General features: G+C 61.1%; 4 protein-coding genes across 6 annotated transcripts in view; 2 read left to right on the top strand and 2 right to left on the bottom strand.

The window, feature by feature from the left end:
* The first annotated feature begins 978 nt into the window (after positions 1-978).
* On the top strand, positions 979-15915 carry ARHGAP45 (Rho GTPase activating protein 45). The gene is made up of 23 exons (XM_064396175.1): positions 979-1136; positions 2769-3096; positions 4151-4294; positions 5267-5351; positions 5430-5502; positions 5779-5857; positions 6029-6166; positions 6376-6440; positions 6689-6799; positions 7061-7141; positions 7312-7491; positions 7647-7784; positions 8012-8202; positions 8497-8636; positions 8954-9031; positions 9254-9355; positions 9574-9737; positions 9948-10136; positions 10491-10628; positions 12625-12863; positions 13091-13349; positions 13469-13571; positions 13737-15915. Exons 1-23 carry the CDS (start codon positions 1047-1049, stop codon positions 14054-14056), a joined length of 3435 nt encoding a protein of 1144 aa, XP_064252245.1. The 5' UTR covers positions 979-1046; the 3' UTR covers positions 14057-15915.
* Positions 15916-16173: 258 nt separating this feature from the next.
* POLR2E (RNA polymerase II, I and III subunit E) lies at positions 16174-18534 on the bottom strand. The gene is made up of 8 exons (XM_064396161.1): positions 18378-18534; positions 18099-18273; positions 17826-17941; positions 17376-17456; positions 17178-17236; positions 16886-16964; positions 16692-16765; positions 16174-16436 (listed from the first exon to the last, which is right to left on the bottom strand). Exons 1-7 carry the CDS (start codon positions 18432-18434, stop codon positions 16700-16702), a joined length of 633 nt encoding a protein of 210 aa, XP_064252231.1. The 5' UTR covers positions 18435-18534; the 3' UTR covers positions 16174-16436; positions 16692-16699.
* Positions 18535-18851: 317 nt separating this feature from the next.
* GPX4 (glutathione peroxidase 4) lies at positions 18852-20626 on the top strand. The gene is made up of 7 exons (XM_064396162.1): positions 18852-19003; positions 19215-19309; positions 19446-19590; positions 19671-19822; positions 19930-19954; positions 20239-20298; positions 20373-20626. Exons 1-7 carry the CDS (start codon positions 18905-18907, stop codon positions 20403-20405), a joined length of 609 nt encoding a protein of 202 aa, XP_064252232.1. The 5' UTR covers positions 18852-18904; the 3' UTR covers positions 20406-20626.
* A 1152-nt stretch (positions 20627-21778) lies between these two features.
* The window catches only part of SBNO2 (strawberry notch homolog 2), a 48852-nt gene continuing 44409 nt past the window's right edge, over positions 21779-26221 (bottom strand). For all 3 annotated transcript variants that reach the window (XM_064396111.1, XM_064396112.1, XM_064396113.1), the window contains 3 exons: positions 26037-26113; positions 25464-25654; positions 21779-24625 (listed from right to left, as the gene is read on the bottom strand). In XM_064396111.1, coding sequence (XP_064252181.1) covers positions 24063-24625; positions 25464-25654; positions 26037-26113 — 831 coding nt within the window. In that variant the 3' untranslated portion in view covers positions 21779-24062. The remainder of the gene's footprint in view (positions 24626-25463; positions 25655-26036; positions 26114-26221) is intronic.

Below are 26221 nucleotides of genomic sequence, written 5' to 3'. Positions count from 1 at the left end.
ACACAGAGAACACACACACAACCCACACGCACCCCCCGACCCACGGGCGCTGCCCTGCACACGCACACGCATGTTCACTCACTCACGCACTCACACATCCACACGCACCCACGGTCACGCACACGCGTGCATCTTCCACCGTCCCCGCACCTCACCGACCTCCACCCATCCCCGGCCGCGTCCCGCTCCCCTTGGCCCGCCCTGCGCCGTGCCCGTGTCCCCACGGAGCTGGCATGAGCTCCACGAGACACGGCCAGGCACGGCCCGGCGGGGAGGTCCCGGGATGAAGGAGAGCGGGAGGGGGACACCACCGCCCCCCGGCCCCCGCAGGGGCTGGCAGCCGTCCCCAGCAGCCCGTGGGCAGCGGCCGGGGGTCCCAGAGGGTCCGGTCCGTCTCTCTGCCGGGGTCTGTCCCATGTCCCCGCATGTTCCCCTTGTGAGGTCGCGATGTCCCGCGCGTGGGAGAGTCCCGGGTGGGACTGTGCGTGCACAGAGGCCGGGGAGGACGGGAGGCAGGGCTGTGACCCCACAGGGCCGGTCCCGGCACCCACACCGAGCCCGTGGAAAGGCAGAGCCGGGAGCAGCCCACAAGTGGGAGCCCAGAGCCCCCCATCCCACCCAACCCCACACCTGGGGCCTTCAGAGGCATGGACATCCAGACTGTCATCCCTGGATGGATGGACACCCCCAAACAGGGTGAACTCCCGCCGGTTCCGAAGAGCGGGGCTCAGCCCCCCCAGCTCTGTAAGCCCCAAACTGCAGCACTGAAACCCTCTGAAAACCCCAGAACCGCGGGGGTCCCGCTGCCCCCCGCGACCCCGCCGGCCAGCCAGGCTGCCCCTGGCCCCGGCCTCGCTCCTGGGTGCGCGTTCGGCTTTTCCTGTTTCAGGTTTGGCTGCGAAGCCGATGAGGAAACGAGGCGGCGTCACACGCGCCCTCCTGACACTGCGCCCCGCGAATGTGACCGGCGCCGCGAGAACCGGCACGGCGGCCAGGAACCGGGCCGAGCGAGGGGCTCAGGGCAGCGGCTCGGCCCCCCGGGAGCGATGTTCTCCCGCAAGAAGCGGGAGCTGATAAAAACCCCCTCCATCTCCAAGAAGAGCCGGGCGGGGAGCCCCGTCCCGCAGAGCCTGCCGGTGAGTGCCTCCCCCGGCCCCCTGGCACGGTGCGGGCTGTAGGGGCACCGGCACCCACGGAACGGCTGGGTAGAGCCACAGCTTGGCACTGGATACGTGAAGAGGAGGGAAACGAGGAAAAAACCCTACTCGCGGGGCTGGGGGTGGGATTTTTACCCCTGATGAAGGGGACGGAGCAGCCGCCGAGGGAGGCGAAAGGGCAGGAAGGGACAGGGAGGAAATAAGGGGGGGGGCTGCCGCCGAGGCTTTGGGAAGGGCAGAGAGGCTCACAGACCTCCCTGGGGACCGGGATGAGAGCGGAGCGACCGCAGGCTGGGCCAGCCCCGGTGCCTCGGCTCCGCCAGGTCTTTATTTATTGACGCGTGGAACCCCCCGGAGCCGGAGGGGCCAGGAGGAAACGCTGCCCGCCGGGGCTCCCCGGCGCTCCCCGCACCGCCCGCCCCGCCCCTGCGCCCCAGTCCCGGTGCGGGAGGCGACACCGGGCTGGCACGATGCTGACGGCGGCCCGGAGCCCACCCGCGGCTCCTTAGCAGGGGACGCCCGTCCCCATCCCCGTGTCCCCGGGAGAGGGGCCTATGGGTGGCAGCCTGCGGGATGCTCGGTCGGGCTGCGGGCAAGAAAAGCTACAGCCCCTCGGCGGCGGCGGGCAGAGCCCACCCGCCCCAGCGCTCCCTGGACTCGCTGCCCCGCACGCCCGCCGTGAGGCTGACGGTACGGCCGGGGCACGCCGGGGCACCGGAGGGAGGGACGGAGGGCAGCTGCAAGCCGGGAGGAGCGGGACCGGGCTGGGGTGATGCCCGGCGTTTTGGGGCGGAGGGCTTTGTGCCTCCTGGCAGCCCCGTGGTGGTCTGGCCCCGCCGTGGGGATGGGCTGCCCCGTTCGCCCTCGCCCGCGGAAGCCTCGTGCTCTCGGTGCTCCGTGTCTGCTCCGCCGGTGCCAAAACCACTTCCGGCAGTGCCGGGCCGGGGATGCTGAGACCCCCCCCGCGTTCGTGTCAAAACGGGTGCCGGGGGTCGCTGGTGGGAGCTGCTGGCGGGCTGCAGGGTCCCCTCCCCATGCCCAAGGAATGTCACTGGTTGTGTGGCTCTCAAGCCGTGACAGCTCTGAGCAGTGCTGGTACCAGCCCCTCCCTCAGTGCAATTTTACCCCTTGAAATTTGGGGCTTCCTCCATCTGTAAAATACCTGCAAAGCCCAAACAATAACCTGGGAGGTGTTCCTGTCTCTGCCTCCTTCCCCAGCACAGGAGCTGCTGAAAAAGAGGAAGAGACATGCGGGCCAGATCCTGCTGCCATTTTGCTCTTTTGGGGTCCCCCACCCCCTGGGAGGGGCAGCCCCATCACGGTGGGTGCTGGGGTGGACAAGCAGTGTCACCCATACCGTCACTGTGTGCCCCTCGTGACAAACACAGACCCAGAGGAGCTGGCAGGGACTGATGGGGGCGAGTGCCCAGACCCTGCCCACTCTCCCATGATGGTCCCAAAGGGGATCCCTACCTGGGGAAACTGAGGCACGACAAGCTGCAGGATCTGGCAGAGTCCCCCAAGGCTACAGCTCGTTCTCCAGGACGGTGCTGTGGGGTGCTTCCCTCTCTGGGGTCTTGGCTGTGTCCTCACTCTCACCCTCACTCCCAGGAGCTCTCCCGCAAGGATTGCCTGGAGGCCCCGGGCTGCAGCGCCGGGGAGCTGCCCGCGGGCAGTGCCAAGCTCAGCAGCAGCCCCAGCGCCGTGGGCACCCTGAAGCGCCCCACCAGCCTGAGCCGCCATGCCAGCGCCGCCGGCTTCGCCCTGCCCACGGCCCCCCGCGCCGGGCCCAAGGGCCACAAGACCCCCATGGCCTACAGCCCTCTGGAGGGCGGGGAGGGTCCCTTCATCGACCCCGAGGACATCTCCCAGCTGCTGGCGGACGTGGCCCGCTTCGCCGACGCCCTGGAGAAGCTGCGGGACGTGGTGCTGCGCGATGGTGAGTGCCCACCCCGCGGCTAACACCGCATCTCGGCGCCCCGGCACACACCCACCCCTGGCTGGGGGGTCTCTGAAGGCTGCAGGACCCCCGGGGCAGCGTGCAGCTGCGGTCTGAGGCGGTGGGTTAGCGTAGCTCGGGGCCAGGATAATGTGGCTTCCTGCCTGCTATTTTCATCCGCCCGTTTTCCTGTTTACAATGCAGTGGTGCCAGCCGCCTGCCAGGGCCCCCCGGCCACCACGGGGTGCTGGGCACGGCCCCCCAGCCCACCAGGCAGCCAGCAGGAGGGGCTGGGTGGTCTGCAGGCTCGTGAGCAGCTCTCCTTGCCCGAGGGGATGCAGGGAATTTATCAATGCCGTGGTCTGGGGGCATGTGACATCACGTTGTCAGTCCTGGTTTTGCAGAAATCCCTTTCCAGCCCTGAGCTGGGGGCTGGGATGGGGAGGGGTCTTTGCCTGGCTGGGCAGTGGGTGCTGATCCTCCATCCCAGCACTTCCCTGAGGGAGGTTCCTCACTTCCTAACCAGGCTGTCAGTCCCCAGCCCTAGACCTGCACTGGGGGTTCCTGGCCAGACCCCTGGGCTGGCAACTGGAGCCCACAGAAGGGAAAGTCCTGGGGGGAACCTGTGGGCTGCAGCAAGCCTGGCTGGACCAGCCAACCCCTCCTGCCTGGGAGCGTCCATCCGGCAGGAGGGAGGGAAGGAAATGGAGGAAATTCCCAAACTGCTTTCAAGGGGAAAAGTTACTACGGAGGGAAAAAAAATGCTTCAAAGGTCAGACTGCCCCCTGGCCAATAGCAGGCTGGGCAGGAGACACAGGGCCACGCTGTGGGGAGGTGCTGGACAAGCTGGATGTGGCCATGCCAGTGGTGGGGAGCCCTGAGGCCGGGGGGATTTGCTGCATAGCTGGGAGATGGCAAATCCCTGCCTTGGACATGGCTGGGAGGTAAACAGGGGACACAGGATGGGGATGCAGAGCAGAGACAGGGAGCAGGGACACGGGGCAGGGACGTGGCACAAGGATGCAGCATCTCAGCCCCCCTCCCTCTCCTGCAGACCCCAAGGAGCGTCAGCGGCCGCTGGCCCACGAGTGCCTGGGTGAAACCCTCCGCATCCTGCGCCAGGTCATCAACAAGTACCCACTGCTCAACACCCTGGAGATCCTGACGGCCGCTGGGACCCTCATCTCCAAAGTCAAGGGTGAGACAGTGGTGCTGGGAGCTCTGTCCCACTCCCCTCCTGCCCCACGGTGGGGTGGGAGGGAATTGGGGAGCCCATGAAGGGGTTACCAGGAGTGGAGCTGCCCCGTGGACTGGGGGAGAGGGCAAAAGTGTCGTCTGCCTCTTGGTGTGGTTCAGCTTTAAGGATGATGCAGTGTCAGAAATGACAGATCCTGCCTGGGGGTTTCCAGGCACAGCCGCAGGAAAAACACTGAAATAACCAGATCCTGCTCCTGGCAGCCTCTCGTGTTTATGGAGCGGGGTCTGGGAGGTCAGATCCCAGCTGGGCACCACCTCCCGCTGCTGTCACCCACGGGGAGTGGGCGGCTGCACCTACCACAGGCACAGCACAACCTTCTGAGTCACCCACGGCTTCCTGGACACCAACAGCAACCGCAGGGCACAGCATGGCAGGAGGGCTGCTGGTTCCACGTGAGGATGGGAGGGAATGGGCTTGGAGCAGACCCCTCCCCACCCCAAGGAGCTGACCCAGGGTCTGCCCAGCAGCCCTGGTTGCTGGTGTCCCGTGGTATGGGAGCCTGGCAAGCACTGTCAGCCCCAGTTCCTGCTGCTGCTGGTGGTTCCTCATTTGACTGCGGGCAAGAGCCCTCCTGGAGGAGTTCATCCTGCTTGGAGAGGGCTCTGGAGGAGCCTTGAGGCAGGGCAGGCAGTGGAACAGATCCAGCAGCACTTTTCCAGCAGCCCTGAGTAACGGGAATAAACAGAGACATGAGCCAAGAGATGCTGTCAGGGACGTCAGTCCTGGGAAGAAGGAGGGGGAAACTCCTGTGTTCAAAAATCCATCGTCCATAGGGATGATCCTTCCCTCTGCTCCCTTGATTGACCCCAGCCCCAAAGCCCTCTCTGGTGCCAGCATGAGCTGGCAGGTCTTTCTGCTGAGACAGGGACGGCTGCTTGTGGCAACAGGGCTGTCACGTTTGCTCACCTCCAGGTTTCCACTATGAATCCAACAATGAGGCGGACAAGCGCGAGTTCGAGAAGGCCGTGGAGACCATCGCCGTGTCCTTCAGCAGCACGTAAGGCAGCGTGGGCAGCCAGCCCCCGAGACAGCCCGTGGCACTGTGCTGAATGCAGCCCTGCTCCTCTCCCCGCAGGGTGTCCGAGTTCCTCATGGGGGAGGTGGACAGCAGCACCATCCTCTCCGTTCCACCCAGCGACCAGAGCCAGGTGAGCGATGCCCTGGATGCAGCTGGGTGCTGCTGCCATGTGGGGCTGGGCATCACACAGGGCTCTGGCTGCTCCCCCCAGCTCTGGTGTGAGCCCAGAGCAGGCTGTTGCTCCTGTGACAGTTCCTTTAGCTCCCGGGCACAGCCTGGGCACAGCTGACTTCCAGCAGTGGCAAAAAGGCTCCGGTAGCTCCTGCTTCCATCCATCTGGCCAGCCCCTCCAGCTGCTCCCCATCCTCTTGGCTGACCAATCCCTCTTCTTTCCCAATTCCCAAAGACTATGGAGAGCCTCTGTGGGGGGATTCCTGGCCCTAGAGGAGATGGAGCGCCCTCAGGCACGGACAGCTGTGACACGGGTAAGAGGATGAGTCTGGGTGCAGGGTTTGGGGTCTGTGCAGGGCCAGCACCTTCCCCATCATCGCTGCCATCCTGAGTCACACGTGACTCCTCAGAGCTGGTGGCAGCGGGGCTGGCACAGAGCTGGGGGTGCTTGCACTGGGAGCTCAGCAGTGTCCATCCCTGCACAGCCCGTCCTCCTGCTGAAGAAGTGGATGTGATGCTGCAGCGCTGTGAGGGCGGCGTGGACGCTGCCCTCCAGTATGCCAAAACCATGTCCAAGTACATGAAGGACCTGGTGGGATACGTGGACAAAAGGACCACACTGGGTGAGTGGGGGAACAGCAGGTGGGTCTCTTCTGGAGCAGGTCTGAGCCATGGGACAGGTTGAGGTCCCTCCTGGAGGAGGCTGATGCTGCCAGGGCAGTGGGAACCTCCCTGCTCAAGTTCCTCATTGATTTTTCAAAAGGAGATCGGGTTCCACCAGGGAAATCCCAGTGTCTCGTGTGACTTTTCACTTTCAACCTCTTCCTTCCAGAGACAGAGTTTGCCAAAGGGCTCCAGAAGATGGCAAATATGTACAAGCAAATCATCAGTCAGGAGGTAAGACCCCAGGTCCCTGAAACCCCCAGTGCCAGGCAGGATTGGGAACCAGCAGCCCTGGAGAGCCCATTCCATGTGCCCCAGCTCGGGAGGACATGGGGGCAGCTCTTTGGAGAAATTCAGGATGGAGCTTTTGCCAGCAGTCACCAGCCTTACCTTGCCTCTGGCTCTTCCTCCCCAAAGGATGCCTCTCCTTGGGCTCACGCTGGGTGCTGGGGCTCAGGGAGATGTGATTTTCTCCTCCTCAGACCAGCATGCCTTTCCTGTCCATCTACCTGCTGGCCCTGGAGCAGGACATGGAGCACGGGATCTCAGTTGTGCAGGCAGCCAGCGCCCTGCAGCAACAAAGCTTCCTTCAGGTGAGGGGGCAGAAGGTCCTTCCTGGGGCTGGAGGTCCTGGTCTTGCAGAGGTGGCTCTTCCTTAGCTCAGTCCAGAGGGACATCCAGTACTTCCCAGGCTGTGGATTTCAACCCCTGGCCCAAACCAGTGCCTGTGACCTGTCCCGGGTGTGACAGTGACCACCACAGGGCACTTGTCTGTGCCAAGTCTTGGCGAGGGCAGAGCAGCAGTGCTCAGCTCAGGTCATGATGGGGCTGTTCCTCCCTCCCTCCCCACGCAGCCACTGACAGTGAGACGCCTGGAACACGAGAAACGCAGGAAGGAGATCAAGGAGCAGTGGCACCGGGCGCAGAGGAAACTGGTGAGTACTGGTTTTGTGTTCCCAATCCTAGCCTGTGACTCTGAGGAGCAACTCCTCTGAGGTCCCTGGGCACCCTGCAGTGTTGGGTGCCTCTGCTGTCCTGGGGGACCCTGGCAGAAGCTGGTGACCCCCTTGCTGGGCTCCAGCCTCACCCTGGCTGTCCCTGGCAGCAAGAGGCAGAGGGGAACCTGCGCAAGGCCAAGCAGACTTACATGCAGCGCAGCGAGGAGCACGACAAGGCCAAGTCCATGGTAGTGAAAGCAGAGGAGGAGCAGCAAAACACCACCAGCAGCATCACCACCAAAACCCTGGACAAGAAGAGGCGGCTGGAAGAGGAAGCCAAGAACAAGGTAGGAGGGTGACAGCTGTGGAGGGGCCTCCTTGCTCCTGCTGTCCCCTGAGCCACGTGGGGTGAGCTGATCCTCAGGAATGCCTGGATCCAAGGGGCTGTTCTTATTCTCCTCACCTCTGAGCTTCTCCCATCCCTCGCTCTCCCACCTCCCAGGCAGAAGAGGCCATGGCCACCTATCGTACCTGCGTGGCCGATGCAAACACGCAGAAGCAGGAGCTGGAGGACACCAAGGTGAACTCGCTGCGGCAGATCCATGAAGTGATCAAACAGACTGACCAGGTCATCAAGTCGGTGAGTGGGGCTGGGCTGGGGTGTCCCCAGGGCGGGAGGTGGCTGTGCCCTGCTCTGGAGAGCTCAGAGCTGCCTTCCAGCAGAGCTGCCCCTGTTCCAGAGGGCGTTTGGGTGGATGCAGAGCTCTCCTCTCCCTCAAGCTCAGAACAGCTCTGCTTTGTGCTCCTGATTTCCCACCTCACCCAGCCCACCAAGCTCACGTCTGTCCCCCTCCACGTCACTTTTAGGTCACCATCTCCTTCTACCAGCTCATGCATATGCAGACAGCGCCTCTGCCCGTGAACTTCCAGACTCTGTGTGAGAGCAGCAAGCTCTACGACCCGGGCCAGCAGTACGCCTCCCACGTCCGGCAGCTGCAGCGCGGCGACGAGCCCGACGTCCAGTACGACTTCGAGCCCTACGTGTCCCACAGCGCCTGGTGAGGGAGGACGGGGTTCATTCCTGGCTAGTGCTCCAGTTCCCTTCCTTATCTCCTGCCACCCACGCCGTCCTGCAGGAGGCAGGATGCTTTCAGCATTCCTGAAGGCAGCTCCTGCCGGGAATGCTGGGGCTGGACCAGCTGGGAATTGCTCTCTTATCCTTCAGCTCAGCCTAGATGAGACTGGCTGTTGAGTATTTAAGAGACTGTGATTCCCTAGGCTGGTGGATGGCAGCCATGGATAAAGTCTCCAAGTGTCCTTCCTTCCCATCCACATTCCCTTTTCCCCTGTAGGTCTCCCTTTACTCAGGCACAGAAGGGCAGCTTCAGTGCCAGTGAGTTCCCCACCAGTGCAGAGGGGGCTGGGGCTGGCTCAGAGGGAGCAGCAGGAGCCAAGGAGTCCCCAAGTGGGGCTGGAGCAGCCGAGAGAAGAGGTGAGTCTGGAGCCCCAGAGCTGTGCATCCCCTCTCCCATGTCCCCCCAGAGTGGGACCCCCAGGGTACGAGGGGCTTTGCTGGCAGCAGCAGGACGGGCTGGGAGCCTCCTCCTGAACCACACTAAATCAGATCTGTGGCATTTTGCTCCCTAAGAAACCACTGCCCATCTTCCCATCTCCCCTTTCCTTGCTGGGTGTCACTGGAAGCACCAAGCCCCACCAGCAGCTTCCCCCCAGCCATCCCAGTTTCTCCCAGCATCCATTCCCTCCCAAACACAGACAGCAATCCCAAGGGACTGTGTGTTCTCTCTGCAGGTGGGAGGGGACACAAGGTGCATAAATCCTGGCCAACCTCTGTCACTGATGCTGACAGCAGCCTGGATTCCAATGCAGGTAGATATGGGAACAGCCCAGGAGCCCCTCCCAGCACAACCAGTCTGAACCCAGAGTCTCCCAGTTAGGTTAGGGAGCCATCCCCTGTTTTACGTGCCCTGCTGTAAATGACCATGCTGATCCCAGTCTCCAGGGGGAGAGGGTGGGATTTGATGGGGTGAGCTCTCGGGAGGGAAGCAGCTTTGCAGGTGACTCACTGCTCTGTGGGTTTTCCTTGGGCAGGGGAGTTCAGCCACAAGCTGCAGCGCCTGTCGTCCAACGGCACCGCGTCCTCCAGCGAGGAGCTGGAGGAGAAGGACGGCACCACCACTCCCTTCGAGCAGAGTAGGTGACAGGCTGGCAGGTGACAGTGCTGCTGCCACACCCCCACCACGGCAGAGCTCCCCCCAAAAGCAGGGCTGCTCTTCCCAAACTCTGCAGGCAAACCCAGCAATTGCTGGTGGTGTCCCCAGCAGCTCTGCCTTCCCTGAGGGATGAGCCCTGCTCAGTGACAGTGACAGTCCTGCTCAAGCTGTGCCTTACCTGCATTTCCTTTCCTGTAGGCATCAACGGGATCACCCCGGAGCTGGCAGCTCCCACAGGGCCCTTTCGGAATGTTGGCTTGTCCAAGGCTGCCCAGACCCACCGGCTGAGGAAGCTCCGTGCCCCTTCCAAGTGCCGGGAGTGCAACAGCTACGTGTACTTCCAGGGAGCCGAGTGTGAGGAGGTGAGTTGGGACAGCTGGGGCTGGAACCCAGCTCTGACCGTGGGCAGGAGGACATTTCTCCTGTGGGGAGGGTTCCAGGTGGAAAACGGTGCTTTCCTTTGGTGCTGCAGCATCCCCAAGGCATTTTTCCTGTCTCTCAGCATGCTCTGAGCAGTGCCTGCTGTCTCTGTGGCTGCCCCCCGCCTCCACACGTCCCCCTTTCTCTTCCAGTGCTACCTGGCCTGCCACAAGAAGTGCCTGGAGAGCTTGGCCATCCAGTGTGGGCACAAGAAGCTCCAAGGGAAGCTGCAGCTCTTCGGGCAGGACTTCACCCAGGCGTCTCGGGGCAGCCCGGACGGGATCCCCTTCATCGTCAAGAAATGCATTTCAGAGATTGAGAAGCGAGCCCTGAAAACAAAGGTGAGTGACACTCCCCTCTCCTCCTCCTCCTCCTCAGCTGGCTGAGCCACAGGCCCCTGGAAGGATCCTCTGGAAAACCAACAGGCTCGATTTCAGATTTCCACAGGGCAGGGAGCCAGGGGTGAGCCTGGCCCAGACACCCCAAACTCTGCCTTTGGAAAATCACCTCTCCTTCCTCCTGCTTTCCTGTGGAGCGGGAATGACTGAGCTGGAAGAAGACATCCCAAAAGGACTTCCCAAAGGGATTTCCCACTCCAGAAGGAGAGGGTGGGAGCACACAGCTCACTGTCCCATGCACACATGACGAGAACAAGGCTTCAGCTTCGCTTCAGCTCCATTTTCTCTCTTTCACAGGGCATCTACCGAGTTAACGGCGTCAAGACACGCGTGGAGAAGCTTTGCCAGGCCTTTGAGAACGGGAAGGAGCTGGTGGAGCTGTCCCAGGCCTCTCCTCATGACATCAGCAACGTCCTGAAGCTCTACCTGAGACAGGTGAGGTGCTGAGGCCTCGTGGTGGGGCGGGGGGGGAATTGGCCAGAGGAACCAACCTGGCAGGGGAAATTCAGCACAAACTGGCCTCGGTGGGTTGGGAGGGAGGGGGAGTGGGTTTGGGTTGGAGATGGGGCCACAGTGACCCCCCCAGCTCATCCCACACGGCGTCACTGCGGTCACAGCCACGGACGTGCCCCAGCTCTGAGCAGGGAGCGCTCCACCCCTTCCAATTGGGGAACTGGCTACCCAAAAAGGGAAGGGGCCAGCAAAGGTCACCCTGCAGGGGCTGAGTCACGTCCCCGTGGGGTGGGCTCTGAGCCTGGAGTCATCCTGGGGGGGGTTTAGTGGGGTCTCTGCCCCTGAGCTCATCTTGAGTAGGCTGAGCAGGGTCTCTGCCCCTGGGATCACCCTGGTGTGGTTTTAGTGGGGTCTCTTTCCCTGAGCTCACCTTGAGGTGGTCTCAGCAGGGTCTCTGCCCCTGGGATCACCTCTGGGTGGTCTCAGCAGGATCTCTGCCCCTGGGATCACCCCTGGGTGAGCTCAGTGGGGTCTCTGCCCCTGGGATCACCCCTGGGTGGGCTCAGTGGGGTCTGTTCCCCTTGGGTCACCTTGGGGGGGCTCAGTAGGGTCTGTGCCCCTTGGGTCACCTTGGGGGGGCTCAGTGGGGTCTCTGCCCCTGGGATCACCCCTGGGTGGGCTCAGCAGGGTCTCTGCCCCTGGGATCACCCCTGGGTGGGCTCAGTGGGGTCTCTGCCCCTGGGATCACCCCGGGGAGGGCTCAGTGGGGTCTCTGCCCCTCGGGCCACCCCAGAGTGTGCTCAGCCCCAGCACCCCCCACCCTGTACCCAAACTGTCGTTGCAAGCAGCATCACCCACATCCTCCCAGCCGCCGCAGGCAGGGGCACGGCGGAAGCTGCTTCTCTCTTGCAGCCCTGGGTTAACTCTTTGTGCTGCCTTTTTCTGTAACCACTCCCCCTCCCCAGGGGCAGCTCTGTTACCTCACAAGGAAAACACATCACATCAGAACTCAAGGACGCTGAGTGGCTTCCCTGGTTTTTCCAAAGAGAAGCAGAGTGGAAAGAGAGGGGGAAATCAGTGCTGAGCCCCAACCTGAGCCCTTGCTGCAGAGAAATGGGTTAAAGTCCTTCTATAAAGGGGTGGATGGGGGGAGCCTGTCCCCAAAACATCCGTTAAGGCTGCTCTGAAAACATCCCCAGCCATGTGGAACACCCAGCAGTCAACACCAGCCCCTTCTGCTTCACACAAACTTCAAAGCACAGTTTCCCCTGCCACAGCTCCACCTCTGCTGCAGGATGTGCCCTGCACATCCTGTGCCCTTCACATCTTGCCTCCCCCACCCAGAACAACCCATCCCTGTCCTCTTCCCAGCCACCCCTTGTGGGGTGGGGAACCTCCAGCTGGGCCCACCCCAGCCAGGGATTTTCCAGGAAAAAAAGGGAATCCCTGCACCTCAACCCAGCAGGGAAACCCCACGGGTGGATCAAACACTGCTTTTGGCTTGAACTTCACAAGTGCTCCTTGGCCAGGGCTAACAAGGCTTGATTTACACGCTCCAGGAGATGGATAAATAAATGTCACCTCTGGGTAGAGGTTTGCAGCACTGCAGGTCACAGGCTCGTGGAATTCTGAAATGGATGTTAAAAGTGCTCTAAGCTCTCTTCAAGCTGGCCTCGAGCGCTTCCAGGGATGTTTCCTCACTGTAGAAATGCCCCAGGTGTTGCCAGCTCAGCAGCTCGGCACAGGTCCAGATCTTATGGAGGTGGGAGCTGCTCCCAGGACCAGCATCATCCTCTTCTCTCTTCTCTCTTCTCTTCTCTTCTCTTCTCTTCTCTTCTCTTCTCTTCTCTTCTCTTCTCTTCTCTTCTCTTCTCTTCTCTTCTCTTCTCTTCTCTTCTCTTCTCTTCTCTTCTCTTCTCTTCTCTTCTCTTCTCTTCTCTTCTCTTCTCTTCTCTTCTCCTCTCTCTCCTCCCTGCAGCTGCCAGAGCCCCTCATGCCCTTCAGGCTGTACAACGAGCTGATGGGGCTGGCCAAGGAGAGCCTGCAGGGCGGGGAGGCCAAGGGCCGCAGCGGGAAGGGCAGCCCCGAGCTGGTGGACAGAGGAGCTGACACCGACGGCGTGGTGCTGAGCCTGGTGCTGAGGCTGAGGGAGCTGCTGAAGGAGCTCCCCTCGGAGAACATGGCCACGCTGCAGTACCTCCTGCAGCACCTGAGGAGGTGAGAGGGGCATGGCCAGAGCCTCTGTGGCTGCTGGGCGCCTTCCCTTTATGCCCTGGGGTGGGGAGGTGCATGCAGCCTCCTCGCTGCGGTCAGGAGGAAGGGCTGTGCTTGCAGCTGCCTCTCTCCCTGTCCTGAGTCTCAACTTCTCCAGCCCAGCAGCTCCTCCGGCCCTGCCCATCCACACCTCTCCCTCCCTGCTCTCACAAGCTGTTCCTCCCACCCAGGATCATGGAGGTGGAGCAGGACAACAAGATGACCTCAGGCAACCTGGGCATCGTCTTCGGGCCGACGCTGATGCGCCCCAGGCCCACGGATGCCACGATTTCCTTGTCCTCGCTGGTGGATTATCCCCACCAAGCTCGGATCATTGAGGCACTCATCATCTTCTACCCCACCATCTTCGAGCACAAGGACGTGGCACCAGCTGAGCCCCGCAGACGTGGCTCAGCTGCCACAGAGGAGGTGGCCAGTGGGGCTGAGCAGGTAGGAACCCCCAGGGAGGGGGGATCCTCGGGGGGTGTTCCATGAACCATCACTGGGATCAGCTCCCAGGAGTGAGAACTTCACTCTCTGCCCTCACCACCATCCTTGTTCCCTTCTAGGTCCATGCAGGCTCCCAGCCCGTGGCTCCTCTTGGCACCAGCCCCTTCCTGGAGCGGCCTTCAGAGAAAGGGAATTTGGCTTTCAGCGCTGACTCGCTTGCAGGTCAGTGAGAGGCACTGCGGGTTCCCGGTGGGCACAGGTCCCTTGCGGGGCACGGAGGGCACACAGAGCCATCCCCTGCCCCAGGGACCCCAGGCTTGCTGCAGGAAGTTCCTGCTGATGGCACGGTGCTGGGCTGGAGGGTGGCACAGAGCTCCTCTGTCCCAGAGTCCGGCGACCGCTCCGTGGACTCCGACTCGGAGCTGGAGGACGCTGGGGAGCCACCGACACACCTGACCAAGCAGGGGAGCGAGACCAGCACGGAAGAGGTTAATTTCTGTGACGAGGGGAGCGAGGGGCTGCGGAGCAGGAGCTGCAGCGTGGGCCAGTGGGATGCAGAGGGCTCCGCTCCCCGCTGCTGCAGCCCTGGAGAGGAGCAAAGCGACCTGGAGGAACACGCCGAGAGCCGCGGCCCCAGGGATGGCACAGACCAGCCCGGCAGCTCTCGGGGCCACGGCAGCCACGAGCTGCAGCCCCGGCTCATCTGAGCCGCCACGGACACCGGGATGGACAAAGGGGCGAATCCCCCAGGCTGCGCAGGTGCTGGGAAGTGGAATGTGGAGGGGTGGGAGGGACATGTGGCAGCCCGGGGGGGTTTGGTGTGTCAGCTGCAGGCGAGTCCTGGCTGATTCCTGGCTGGAGCTTTCACACAAAACCCCTGAGCCCCTCAGTGCCCAGCCAGAGAACAGGGTCACAGCCTGCTGGGACCCCTGGCTCAGCTGGGGCAGTGAAGGACCTTGCTTCCCTCCTCCTTGCTTGGGAGGGAGCTGAGTTTGGGCAAACCCTCCACTTGTTGAGGACTGGGGAGGAACCCAGGGCTGTGCCAGTGCCAGGTGTTTTATTTTTGTTGTGCACCTGAATCCCTGAATCCCTCACCTGTGCTGTGAGATCGAGGTTGGGGGAGTCAAAGGACCTGTCAGCCCTGATGGCTGAGGCTGGAAGGGAGCCAAGGCTTCCAGGAGTGACATGGGAACAAGAATCCCTCAGGATGGGCAGGAGAATGACACCACAGGAACAGATGGCACTGAAGGCAGCTCACAGGGACAGGGACACAGCTGGAGCAGCTGCACCATCTCACCCTGAGCCAGGCTGGCCTTTGGGGCTGTGCCAGGATCTCAGGGGATGTCCCTCACTGTCACCTGACTGAAGCAGGGTTCAGGATGGATTTCCTGCCCCAAAACCTCAGCACTGTGGCCCAGCTGATGGCATCTTCCTTGCTGCTTGGGTTGACAGGATTTGGATTGGTGGCATTTCCCTCCTTGGCAGGAGTGCAAGGAGCAGCCTCAGGCTGTGGCAGGCTCTGCAGGGTCCTGAGCCCTGCTGAGCTGTCCTGGTTTGGTTGTACAGTCATTTCATCTCCAAAAAACTGTGCTGCAAGTCCAGGACCAACTCCCTCTGCTCTTGCAGCTGGGCAAGGGGCAGGTCCCCATGGGGAAGTGCCTCTTCTTCCTCTTCCTCCTCCTCCTCAGGGCCACTCTGGCCTGGATCCAGCCCAGCCCAGCCCCAGCCAGTGTAATTTTGAGCTTCCTTTCCTTTTCTGCAAAGACGTGAACCAACCCTTCAATATGACTCCACTACCTCTGCTGGCACAGGGACTAAAGCCAAAGTGGTTTTGGTTTTTTTTAGGTTTTTTTTTTTTTTTTTTTTTTAAAGCTATGAGACTTTTTCCTGCATTGAGGCACAGAGAAACAAGTAGAGTTTTAGCTTGGAAAGAGCTGAGAGCCTTTTCCTTTGTTCTCCTGCTTGTGAGAGACAGACCAGGTGGTGTTGGGGGCTCTCAAACACCTTGGTACTGCAAAACCAGGCAATGGACAGGAGTTTTGAGCCCATCTCAGCAAAGGTACATAAACCCAGGTTAACTCACAGGTTTGGAACTGAGCCAGGGAAGAGCTGGACACCTGCAGGATCTTTTGTCTCCTTCAGCTCTTCCACAGATCTGGATTTTTCAGGGGCACAGCTGGATTTTTTCCAGGGCAGCAGGATGTGGGAATGCTGCTGCCACGGCGGTACCGTGTGTGTGTGTGAGGGTGGGTGAGGATGATGAGGGTGAGTGTGAGTGAGGGAAGGGGCTAAAGCTGCACTTGAGCTTCCCACAACAGCAGCTCCCTCCTGGTTGTGTCAGTTCTGTTTGTCCTGACAGGCCTGTGCTGCTGCACCATGCTGCCTTGCTGCGTTCACATTGGCAAGCTTCCCAAAAAACCAATAAAACCAATGTGTTCTGACGTGTTTGTCCTGGGGATCAGGGTCTTCCAGGCTCCCCCTGCCACAGGAGGCCAAATCCAAATGTTTCTGGCACAAAAAGTGAAGTTTAAAGCTCCCCAGAGTCCTGGGATGGATTGAAGTGAGTGCAGCTGGGGGTGATGAGCAGCTCTCCATGGCAGTGTCTGAGCAGCAGGGTCCCAAAGCAGGAGATCAGGGAAGGAAGGAAGGAGGAAACCCTGAACTGCAGCCTCCAAACTGCCCAGGGCAGCTGCTGAAGGCTCTGCAGGGCTCAGCCACGGAGCAGAGTCCTGGCAGGAGGAGATTCCACACAGAATGAAAATGATGGGAACTTGCAGAGCCTCGAGGCTTTGCCACAGGGAGAGGCTGAGCAACACTACAGCACTGAGGGTACAAACCTTTATTTCAAACAAGAGCCCATAAAACAGGGTACAAAAGGCTTTCCCACTCGTTTCTTCTCCATGGCTGAGTCCTGGATGGGACTGAGGGGTCACCACAAGTCCAAGCTGGAAGACAAGGAATGAGGCCCAGTGATGGGGCTGCAGAGAGGCAATGTGGGAATTCCCTTGGATTTCCTTGGCATCTCTGAAGTGCAGGAATCTCCGAGCACCCGTGAACTGCTGGTGGGAGCCACCCAGCTCCTCACACCTGGAAGAGAAGGAGGGGTGGCATCACCTCCTGAGCCTGCCCCAGGTCCCTCTGAACACCCCAGATCCCAGTGGGCACAGCCTGAGCAGAGGCACAGCTGGCAGGGGAGCCTCACCCTGCTCTCCCCAGCAGCCCCCTCCACGAGCCATTTAAAACTCTGAGACGTTTCCCTGGAAGCAGCTGCTTCACACTGACCTTGGAACACCCCCTGGCACTGCCCAGAGCCCCCCAAAAAGGGGGTTCCCCCATCCTTACCCACTGTGTCACTGCACCAGTCTGTAGGTGATGTACCTGCCCGCCGTCTCGCTGGGCCTGATGATCTTCACTACCTGCAGGGCACACACAGAGCTCAGGAAGAAGAGAAGAATTTTCTGCTCCAAAATGCCCTCAAGGATCATCCCCTCCCTGCCCTGCCCCGGGGAGCTGCTGCCCCAGCCTGCTCCCCTCACCTGGCCACGCTTTATCCCGAAGTACCGGGCCACGGGGTCCCCAGCCTGGATCCTGGGCAGCTGGTTCTCCCTCAGTTTGCTGTGCTGGGGGTCAAGGAGAAGCTCCAGACACGCAGTGGGCTGCTCATGGGACAGAAATGAACCCTGGCAGGAGGAGGGGTTTTCAGCCCAAATCCCATTACCCCCGAGCAGGATGGAGGGACACACAGGGACACTCAGGGACACTCAAAGGGACACTCAGGGACATTCAAAGGGACACTCAGGGACATTCAAAGGGACATTCAAAGGATACTATCGAGCCAGCAGCTCTGTTACCTCCTCCTTTGTCATAACCACGTGCTCTGGCACCAGCTGCAAACACAAGAGAGGCTGGGATACAACGTGTGTGGGAGGGGAAAAGGACAACTGTGTCCCTCAGCCCAGCCAGAGACCAGCAGGAGGACTCTGGGGGCAGCAGGAAGGCAGCCAGCACCATCCTGCCCCTGCTCACCTCGTGCTCCGTGATGTTGATGAGAAGCTCCTGCTGCAGGAACTGCTCCAGGATGTATTTGGGAGCCATGTCAACCAGGGACTGGAAGGAAAAGGCCCATCAGAGGTGGCTGGGGCAGCCCTGGCAGTGCTCAGAGCTGCTCCTCGGTAAGCACCTGGGCTCACACGGACACAGGCAGGCTGGGAATGGGCACATGGATCTCCTGGAACGGGGAAACGTCTCTTTCTCCCTCCCCCAGCAACTGACTGCTCGTGGGCCCTCAGCTGTGCCACTGCCAGCAGGAGCAGCTGCTCTGGTTGAACACATCTGGGTGCTAAAAAAGAGCCCGTGCTAAGCTACAACGGGCTCCAGGAGGGAAACTCAGGGCTTTTATTAACCACAGCAAGGCTAAGAAACAGACAAGGAAAACCTCCACAGCTGCCGAGGGGGACAAGCCCTGTCCCCACAGACCTGCTTGGCCGAGGGGGTCATTCCCTGCTGCACCACGATCAGCGCCCGCGTGATGTTCTCCTCCTGCATGCGCTGGCAGTACATCTTGATCGTCTTGATCCCCACCTTGGGCTCCTCTGCGGAAACAGCCGGACCCGGGTCACCGAGAGCACTCTGAACTCCCCTCCCTGAGGGCTCAGCCGGGCCCGGGACAACCCAAAATCCCCCCGAGCTCCGAACCTCCCCCGGGTCACCTCCGGCCGCCCTGAGCCCCGCCGGGCCCGCGCTGCTCACCGGGGAAGAACACGAACATCTGATCGGTGGGGTCGTCGTTGTGAGCCACCAGCACGGTCAGGTCGGTGCGGCGGGGCCGGCCCTCGCTGGGCTTGTCGCCGAACTGCGCCTTGAACTCCTCCAGCGTCTGATCCAGCTCGTCCTGCGTCACCAGGTACCCGCGGTCGTGGCAGAGCTGCGGGGGCAGCACGGCGCTCAGGAGCCGGCCTCCACGACCCCCACAGGACCCCCCCACACACACACGAGGCTCGGCCCTGCGGTGTCCCCGCCGCCCCGGACCTGCATGATGGTCTTGCGGATCTTCCACAGCCGGTACGTCTCCTCCTCGTCGTCCATCTTGGCCGCTGAGGGCTCCGCGCGCTGTCCGCGCCGCCGCCGGCCCTGCGCGTGCGCACGGGGGCCTCAGCCGCGCGGCGCCTCCTGGGAGATGTAGTCCGCCGAGTGCTGCCCCCCCCCACCGCCAGCCGGTGGCTCCGGGGGGAACGGGCATCTCCGTGCTGCTGTCGGGGAGGGTCCCTGCTGCTGTCGGGGTGGGTCTCCGGGCGGCTGCGGCTCCGTTCGGAGCCCGCGGCCGCTCGGCAGGGAATCGCCGCCCGGGGGGGGGCGTGGCCCGCAGCACCTGTCTGCACACCCCGCCCTTTGGTCTGTCCTTGCCCCCCGCCCTCGTGGTCGCTCCCGATAAACACCCCTGCGGCCGCCCCGCCCTTCCTGCTCTCCTATTGGTCAGCTCTCCATCCATCATCGCGCTGAGGCCGCCTCTCTGCGCGCTGATTGGCCGCTCGGGCCGGAGGGGCGGGGTTAGTGCGATGGGGTGGGGCGGCGCGGCGCGGGGCGCGCTGTGGTGCTCGCGGGCGGCGGCGCGGGCGGCGCTCCTGGGACCAGGGCTGATCGCGGTGCGGAGCATGGTGAGTGCGGGGCTGCCCCGGGAGCAACCCGGCACCGCTGCGGCACCGCTCCGCGCGGGGCTGGGCCCGCGGCTGGGCCGGGGTCTCTCCCGCGGGGTGCCCGGGGCGGGCGGCGGGGCTCGGGCCTGGCGGGGCCTGGCTCCCGGGGTCCGTGAGGGGAGCGGCGGTGGCGGGGCCGGCCCCGCTCCGCAGTGATGCCCTCTCCCCGCAGTGCGCCCACGCGGACGACTGGCGCTCGGCCAAGGCCATCTACGACTTCACGGCCCTCGACATCGATGGCAAGGACGTGTCCCTGGAAAAGTATCGGTAGGACGGAGGGGTCGGGCCCGGCGCGGCGCTGGGCGAGGCTGAGGCGCAGCGGCTCTTGCGTAACCCTCACGGCTCGGCCGGGCGGGTCGGGGACCTGTGCCCCAGATGGGCAGCTCATGCACCCGCTCTGCAGGGGCGACGTCTGTATCATCACCAACGTGGCCTCCAAGTGAGGGAAAACGGCGGTAAACTACACTCAGCTTGTCGATTTGCACGCCCGATACGCTGAGAGGGGTTTACGCATCCTGGGCTTTCCCTGCAACCAGTTTGGGAAGCAGGTGCGTGGGGAGGGGGCTCGGGTTCCCCGGGAGCGTTGGGATGGCCCGGGGATCCTCACGGTCCTGGTGTGGCCCCTCAGGAGCCCGGGACCAACGCTCAGATCAAGGAGTTTGCTGAGGGCTACGGGGTGAAGTTTGACATGTACAGCAAGATCGATGTCAACGGGGATGATGCTCACCCCCTCTGGAAGTGGATGAAGGAGCAGCCCAAAGGGAGAGGCACCCTGGGCAAGTGAGTGTGGGAGGGAGAGCCCTGGGGATCCACAGCCCTTCCAGCAGGGAGGGCTCGTGAGGAAGGGCTGTTGTGCCCAAAACTCACTCCTGTTTTTTCTCTCCTAGTGCAATAAAATGGAACTTCACCAAGGTAGGACACTCCAGTGGTTTTGGTTGCCTCCTCTGGGCTGCACGTCCCTCTGGGGATCTGAGGGCGTCCCAGGTGTAGGAGGGAGCCTCACACTGGGCTCTGCTGTGTGCTGTCACCCCAGCTGCCAGGGCAGGAGCATCCCAAGGGGTTTCTGTGTCTAGAGACCCTTGGGAAGCCCTGCCCTGCCCTGAGCACAGCTGAGGGGGGGAGCCTGTGGGGGCTACAGCTGCCACAGCTCCCTGGAGCCCTGGGCTCGCTCACCAGGGCTTGCTTCATTCCCACAGTTCCTCATTAACCGGGAAGGCCAAGTGGTGAAGAGGTACAGCCCCATGGAAGATCCCGTTGTGAGTGCTGCTGCCGGGGAGGCGGGGAGGGCCGGGGATGTTCCTGGGGTACAAAGCTCCCCTGTTGCCCACAGGTGATCGAGAAGGACCTGCCTGCCTATCTGTAGCTCCGCTCCGCTGTGCCCCTGCCCGTGCCAGCCCTGCTGCCCACGGAGCCTCCTCCAGCCCCATGAAGGGCTGCCTCCAATCCAGCTGCTGGTGGGGCAGCCCTGACCCACGGCGTGCACCTGCTGGAAGGAGGCTCCAGGGGCCGTGGCTGCCGCGGGCAGGAGCAGCCGGAGCCCCCTCACAGTAACGAGTCCCCCTGCAATAAAGGTGTTAGGAATGAGCTGCTGTGTTCACTCTGGGATGGGGCTGGGGCTGCTGCGCCGCTCCTCTGACAGCCTGGAGTTTGCTGGCAAGCCGAGACCTTATGCAACTCCTGAGCCAAGCAGGGATAATCCTCAGCGTTGAGGAGGAAGTGCAAATCCGGCGTGATGCGTGCTCCCGAGGGGCTCCCTGGGCAAGGCAGGGCTGGGGAAGGTTTGTGCCCCCTGGGATCCCTCCTGTCCCCTCTGAAATCCCCACTGGGGATCCCTCCTGTCCCCTCTGAAATCCCTCCTGTCCCCCCCTGAGATCCCTCCTGTCCCACCCTGGGATCCCTCCTGGCAGGGCAGGGCAGCAGAGGGGATGGGTCCAGCAGTGGTGCAAGCCCTGGCCAGGAGAAATTCCTGCAAAACAAAACCCAGGCGTGTTGGGACAGGGCAAAACATCCCCTGCAGCCAGGGATGTGTCTGACCACAGCGAGCAGGATCACCCTCCTCCCCCTCAGGGCAGCGTCTTGGTGATTGTGAAGCCACAGCCGTGCCCAGCCAAGCCCATGGGGCTGGTGTCCTCTCCTGGGCAGGGACAGCTCAGGTTCTGCTGTGCAGGAATGCTGCTGCACCTCTTCCCAGGGCCTGGGAAGTGCTGGGTCTCCCTGTCACATCCACAGCCCCCTCGGGGAGTCTGTCCCCAGGAGAAATCCCAGGGTGTCCCAAGTCTGACACCCCTGCAGAGCCTGCAGCACATCAGGGGTGCTGGGAGGATCCTGCTCACGTTTAGGGATCCCTCACTGGGGGTCACCCCATCCCTCCTTCCATGATTCACCAGGACCAGCAGTGCCTGGGTGAGACGTCCCAGAGCTGTGGCAGCTCTTGCTTGGAACAGAGGCTCCTTTATCTGTGTTTTTACAACCAAGCCACGAGGGAGCTGCCTCATCCAAGGCCAGTGCCCACGCTGGCTCCAGCCAGGATCCTCTGCATGAGCAGTGGTTCTCCCAGGGAGAGAGGGAGGCTTGGGACAACAGCCCTCAATGTCACCGATCTGGTGACACAGGAGATGCAAAGTCCAGCTGCCAGCAGTGTGCTGACTCCTGATCCAAGTCCCAGCTGGGCTCCTGGGGCAAGCTGGATAGACCAAGAGATAGAGACAGAGCTGGGAGTTACAGAAATCTCACGTGTGGCTTCTGTTCCATTTTTACTGAGCAGAGTGAAAAATTATCCTTCTGAGGCAAGTAGAAAATTCAGGAATTATTAGTCCAAGGCACATATTCTAAAAAATCTCTTTACATATGTACAACTTAATTATAAATATACATAGAAACAAGGGCAAACAACAAGCAGATTAAAAAGTGCCAACACAAAGGTGTCAGGGAAGAAAACAGGGATCATTAAAAATACAATCAGTAGGACAACTGCAGAATAATTTAGTTAAAAGGTAACATTACATATTATTAACCCTGACAAAACATGGGATCGGGGCAGGAAAGGGATTCCTTGAAGGTGGTCTCTGTCTTTGCAGAGACCAGGGAGGGAAGATTGCATATATTTTAAAGTTAAGGTCAAAGCCACCAGGTTAAGGCTCCGGTGACAGCAGAGGGTGTCCAGCAGGGAATTCCCCCTTGCTATTCCTGAGTTTAAACCTCTTTGAGCTGGGTTTTCCCGGCGTCCTTTTCCCTCATTGTTGGGAATTCGGCCCCAAGCAAGCAGTGCTTTAAATAGGGGAGGGTGTGGAGAGGGGAAGCCTGGCTCTGCCTGGGCCTGGGGAAGGCTGCTGGGGTGGAGAGAAGCAGAGCTGGGGGAGAGCAGGAGCCCCCGGGGCAGCAGCAGGGCTTTGGGGGGCACAGGGGCTCCCCAATCTTTGGTGATCACTTTGAGGTAAGGAGGTGAAATGTGGCCCCGACTGCAGGGATTGAGCCTGGCCTTAGAGGCAGGTGCCAGCTAGGGAGGGGGGTAAGGACAGGCCCCCCAAAACGAAATTCAGGGACCAGAGTAGCCTCAAACTGAGCCCACTTGTGTGGCAGCAGGGCAGGTCTGAGACCTGGGGGTGTCGGGGTCAGCTCCTGCCACAGCCAGAGCACAACACCTGGACACGGACCCAGAGCAATTCCCAACACCAAACAGGGCACTGGGCCAGTCCCTGAGCCCTGGGGGGACACGGGGGTGACACCACTGTGAAGCCCCCTCAAGACTGCCCTCTTAGGGCACAGAGTCCCCCCTCCCCAAGGGCTCTCTGAGGAAGGGCCAGGTCAGCCAGGGATGGTGCCAGGCTCTTCCCTGAAATCATCCCGGTGCCACTTTTAGGAAAGGCTTTGATGTCCTCTGTCCTGGGGTGGGGCAGTGCTTTGCAAAGCAGCTTTTGTTCTTTGGTATCCGAGGGGGAGGTTGCAGCAGGAGCAGCCAAACTGCAAATCCCGGGCGGTGACAGTGATGCTGCACACCCTGAACAGTGACAGTGACACTGTACACCCTGAACAGTGCCACTGACACTGCACACCCTGAACAGTGACTCTGCACATCCTGGGCAGTGCAGACACCACACCCCAGCAGTGACAATGACACTGCACAGCCCGGCTGGGCTGCCCTGACCCAGACCCCTGCACCGGGGTCCATGGCCCAGCCAAGGGCAGTGGCAGGACCAGCGAGATGTCCAGGTGAAGGGACAACATGTGACAGCAGGAAACTGGCCAAAGCACATCTGGTCACGGTGACCTGGTGAGGTTAAAGTGCAGGACAAGGGGACATGTGTCCCTTCTGCTCTGGAGAATCCTGCTGATCCTGGCGTGGCTGAACTCTGACAGACTCAAGCTCTGTCTGGGGGCGCAGCCAGCTCCGGCCACTCCCTCGGAGCTCAGGCAGCTCAAGGTCCCTTCCCAGAAGGGCAGCACAGGCAGTTTTGGATTTCTCTCTGCACCTGCTCAGCCCTGCCACAGGACACCTGAGCTCAGCATCTCCCAGCTCCTCTGGGACAACATTCCCTTGCCCTCCATGCCAGCACAGCCCCAGGGTCTGCAGCAGCGCTGGGGCAGCCCGAGCTGGGGGCTGAACTCCCATTCTTCCCTAACTGACCAGCAATGGTCAGCAGGTCATTCCAGAGCCTGGCCGTGACCCCCCTGGGCTGGAGGGCTGGGGAAGGCTCGGACACTCAGTAGTCTGCAGGGGGTGGGCACAGGAGGGGTCTCCCCTCAATCCCACTTGGGTGCTGACCTGTGAGCAGGACTCAACCCAGCAGAGCCCCTCGGCCCAGCAGGACCCGCTCAGCTCCCCCTGGGCACGTTCCATACAAACCTGCACACGCCTGACTAGATATTAAATATAAATAAAATTCGCTTTAAGGAACTCCAGGCTTTTTCTTCCCTCAAAACCAGAGCAGAGCCAGTCCAAACCAGCAGAAAAGTCAGGGCTCCTCAGCTCTCACCTCTGCACCAGAGAACGCAGATCCACAGCAGCATTCCCAGCTGGCATTCAGAAGTCTGGGAAAGGCCCACTGAACTGGATCACGCTCTGGCGCTCCGGGGGCAGCATGTTCTCCTGGGAGGGCACGTGCAGCGTCCTCAGCATGTCCTCCAGGATCTCTCTGAAATTGATATTCCCGTCTTGCTGGAGAAAATCCTCCTGTGGCTGCTGCAGGGGGGCTGGGGGCGGCAGGGCGGGGGGCTCGTGCAGTGAGGGGCCGGGGGCTGTGCTGCCCTCCAGGCCAGGAGCGTGGCCAAAGCCAAAGGACAATCTGTGCTGCTGCTGGGGCTGCAAGGGGGGCTCCGAGGAGAAGCAGAGCGCTCTGGTCTCTGGGTTCAACACCAAGTCAGGAATGCTGTTGCTGGGAGGGCTGTAGGTCAAGTCCAGGATCTCGTCCTGGCACAGGGAGGGCAGGGGCAGTCCAGGCCCGGGCAGGAGGTGCAGTGGCAGGGAGAAGGGTGAGCTCTGCTCCTGGGCCTGGAGCAGCCGGCTCTGCTTCCGCTTCACGTCCTCGTCCATCTGCTTGAGCTCCTCCCGCACCCTGTGCACGCAGCTCTCGGGGATCTTTATCCCTGGGGGAGGAACAGGCATCAGTGGCAGGACCTTTCACCCCAATACAACAAAACCGTATCTCCCCATGACATGTGGCTAGGTCAGACTGGAATTGTCATGTGATTCATTATCTCAGCTGAAAACTTCCTTAGCCAGCAAAAAGCATTCTGTCTTGGTGTGAGAAAGGAAATTAGTGAACACAAGAATTTTTACAACTATGAGACCACTATGATTTTCATGAAAGCAGAAATCTCTAATACACTCTCTGAGCGTGTGGAGAGTTCTCAACAACCAAGACATGGGCATCAAGTTACTTCCCCTGGGGACTGAGAGAAATTAAGAACATTCTCTGCACACTGCTATCATTTGTTGCTCAGTGACATTGACTCCTAATTTATACTATTTCTTTGCCATAGGTACCTTTAGCTCCTAGTGGTGTTTCTGTGTAGCAAGTGAATCTGTTTATGTCTGTTTTCCTTGGCCTATTCAAATAAATAATTCATGGCCTGATTGGTCATTATTAAGAACTTGCAAGTGACAGTGGGTTTTGGGGTGCTGTCTACTCCCAGAAACCTGTCAAAGGCAGGGACTTGTCTAAGCTCCCCCCTCTCCATTCATGACATCCCCACAGCTCTCTGGAAGGGATGGGGCACTGTGGGGACCAAGGGAAAGGGCAGCAGCACTGGGAGGAGGATGATGGGCCTGGCTCACCCCCTCTGCCCCCACACATCCCACTCCCTTCCTGGAAGGGAGCAGTGGGTGCTTCCACCCCACATGCAGGCACACGCTCCTTTTAAGAAAGAAATCTTGGTGCTGTGCAGCTGGACCCCTTCCCCCTGCTCCCAGCACTTCACACACCGACTTGTTTCTTCTTCTCCTTGGTCTTGAGGCGCACGATCTGCAGGTAGCTGCTGCTGGTGATGTCTGCCATGACGCCGGCGATCCTGCTCCACACGCGCAGCAGGGCCCCGCACAGCATGTAATAGTGCCTCAGGCGCATGCCCTGGAAGCATTCCTTCCCCTCCTGGATCAGCTTGCAGCTCTTGTTCCTTCCAGGACCATGGGAGAAAACCACTGGAGTTAGCACAGGTTCCTGGAGCTGAGCGGGATTCACCTCCCCACAGCCTCCCCCACTGCCCCCAGGGTCCTGCCTAGGGAGGGAGGAATGGCTTCAAGCTGAAAGTGAGGAGATGTAAATTGGATATTGGGAAGGAATTCCTCCCTGTGAAGGTGGTGAGGGCCTGGCACAGGCTGCCCAGAGAAGGCTGCCCCATTCCCAGAGGAGTTCAAGGCCAGGTTGGATGAAGCAACCTGGTGGAAGGTCTTGCTATCCATCCCTGCCATGGAACTGGAAATGGGCTTCATTTAAGGTCCCTTTGAACCCAAACCATCCTGAGACTCTGTGGCAGGCTGGGGCTGCAGCTGCCTTACCACACGGCGTGGTTACAGTTCTTCAAGGAGAAGTGGTAGCTGCTCTCCCAGTGCTTCTTGGCTTCCTCAGGCACCACCTGCAGCAGAACACTCAGCATTAGGAATTTTCCACTGTCCAGGATGAACAGATGTGAAATCCAGGGCTGGGAGTCAGGACACCTAGTGCAACCACCACCCCTGCCCAT

This window comes from Passer domesticus, chromosome 21 (genome assembly GCF_036417665.1).
Source record: "Passer domesticus isolate bPasDom1 chromosome 21, bPasDom1.hap1, whole genome shotgun sequence".
Taxonomy (NCBI): Eukaryota; Metazoa; Chordata; class Aves; order Passeriformes; family Passeridae; genus Passer; species Passer domesticus.
Note: the sequence above shows the minus strand (reverse complement) of the source record. Positions and strands in the feature narration are given on the sequence as shown.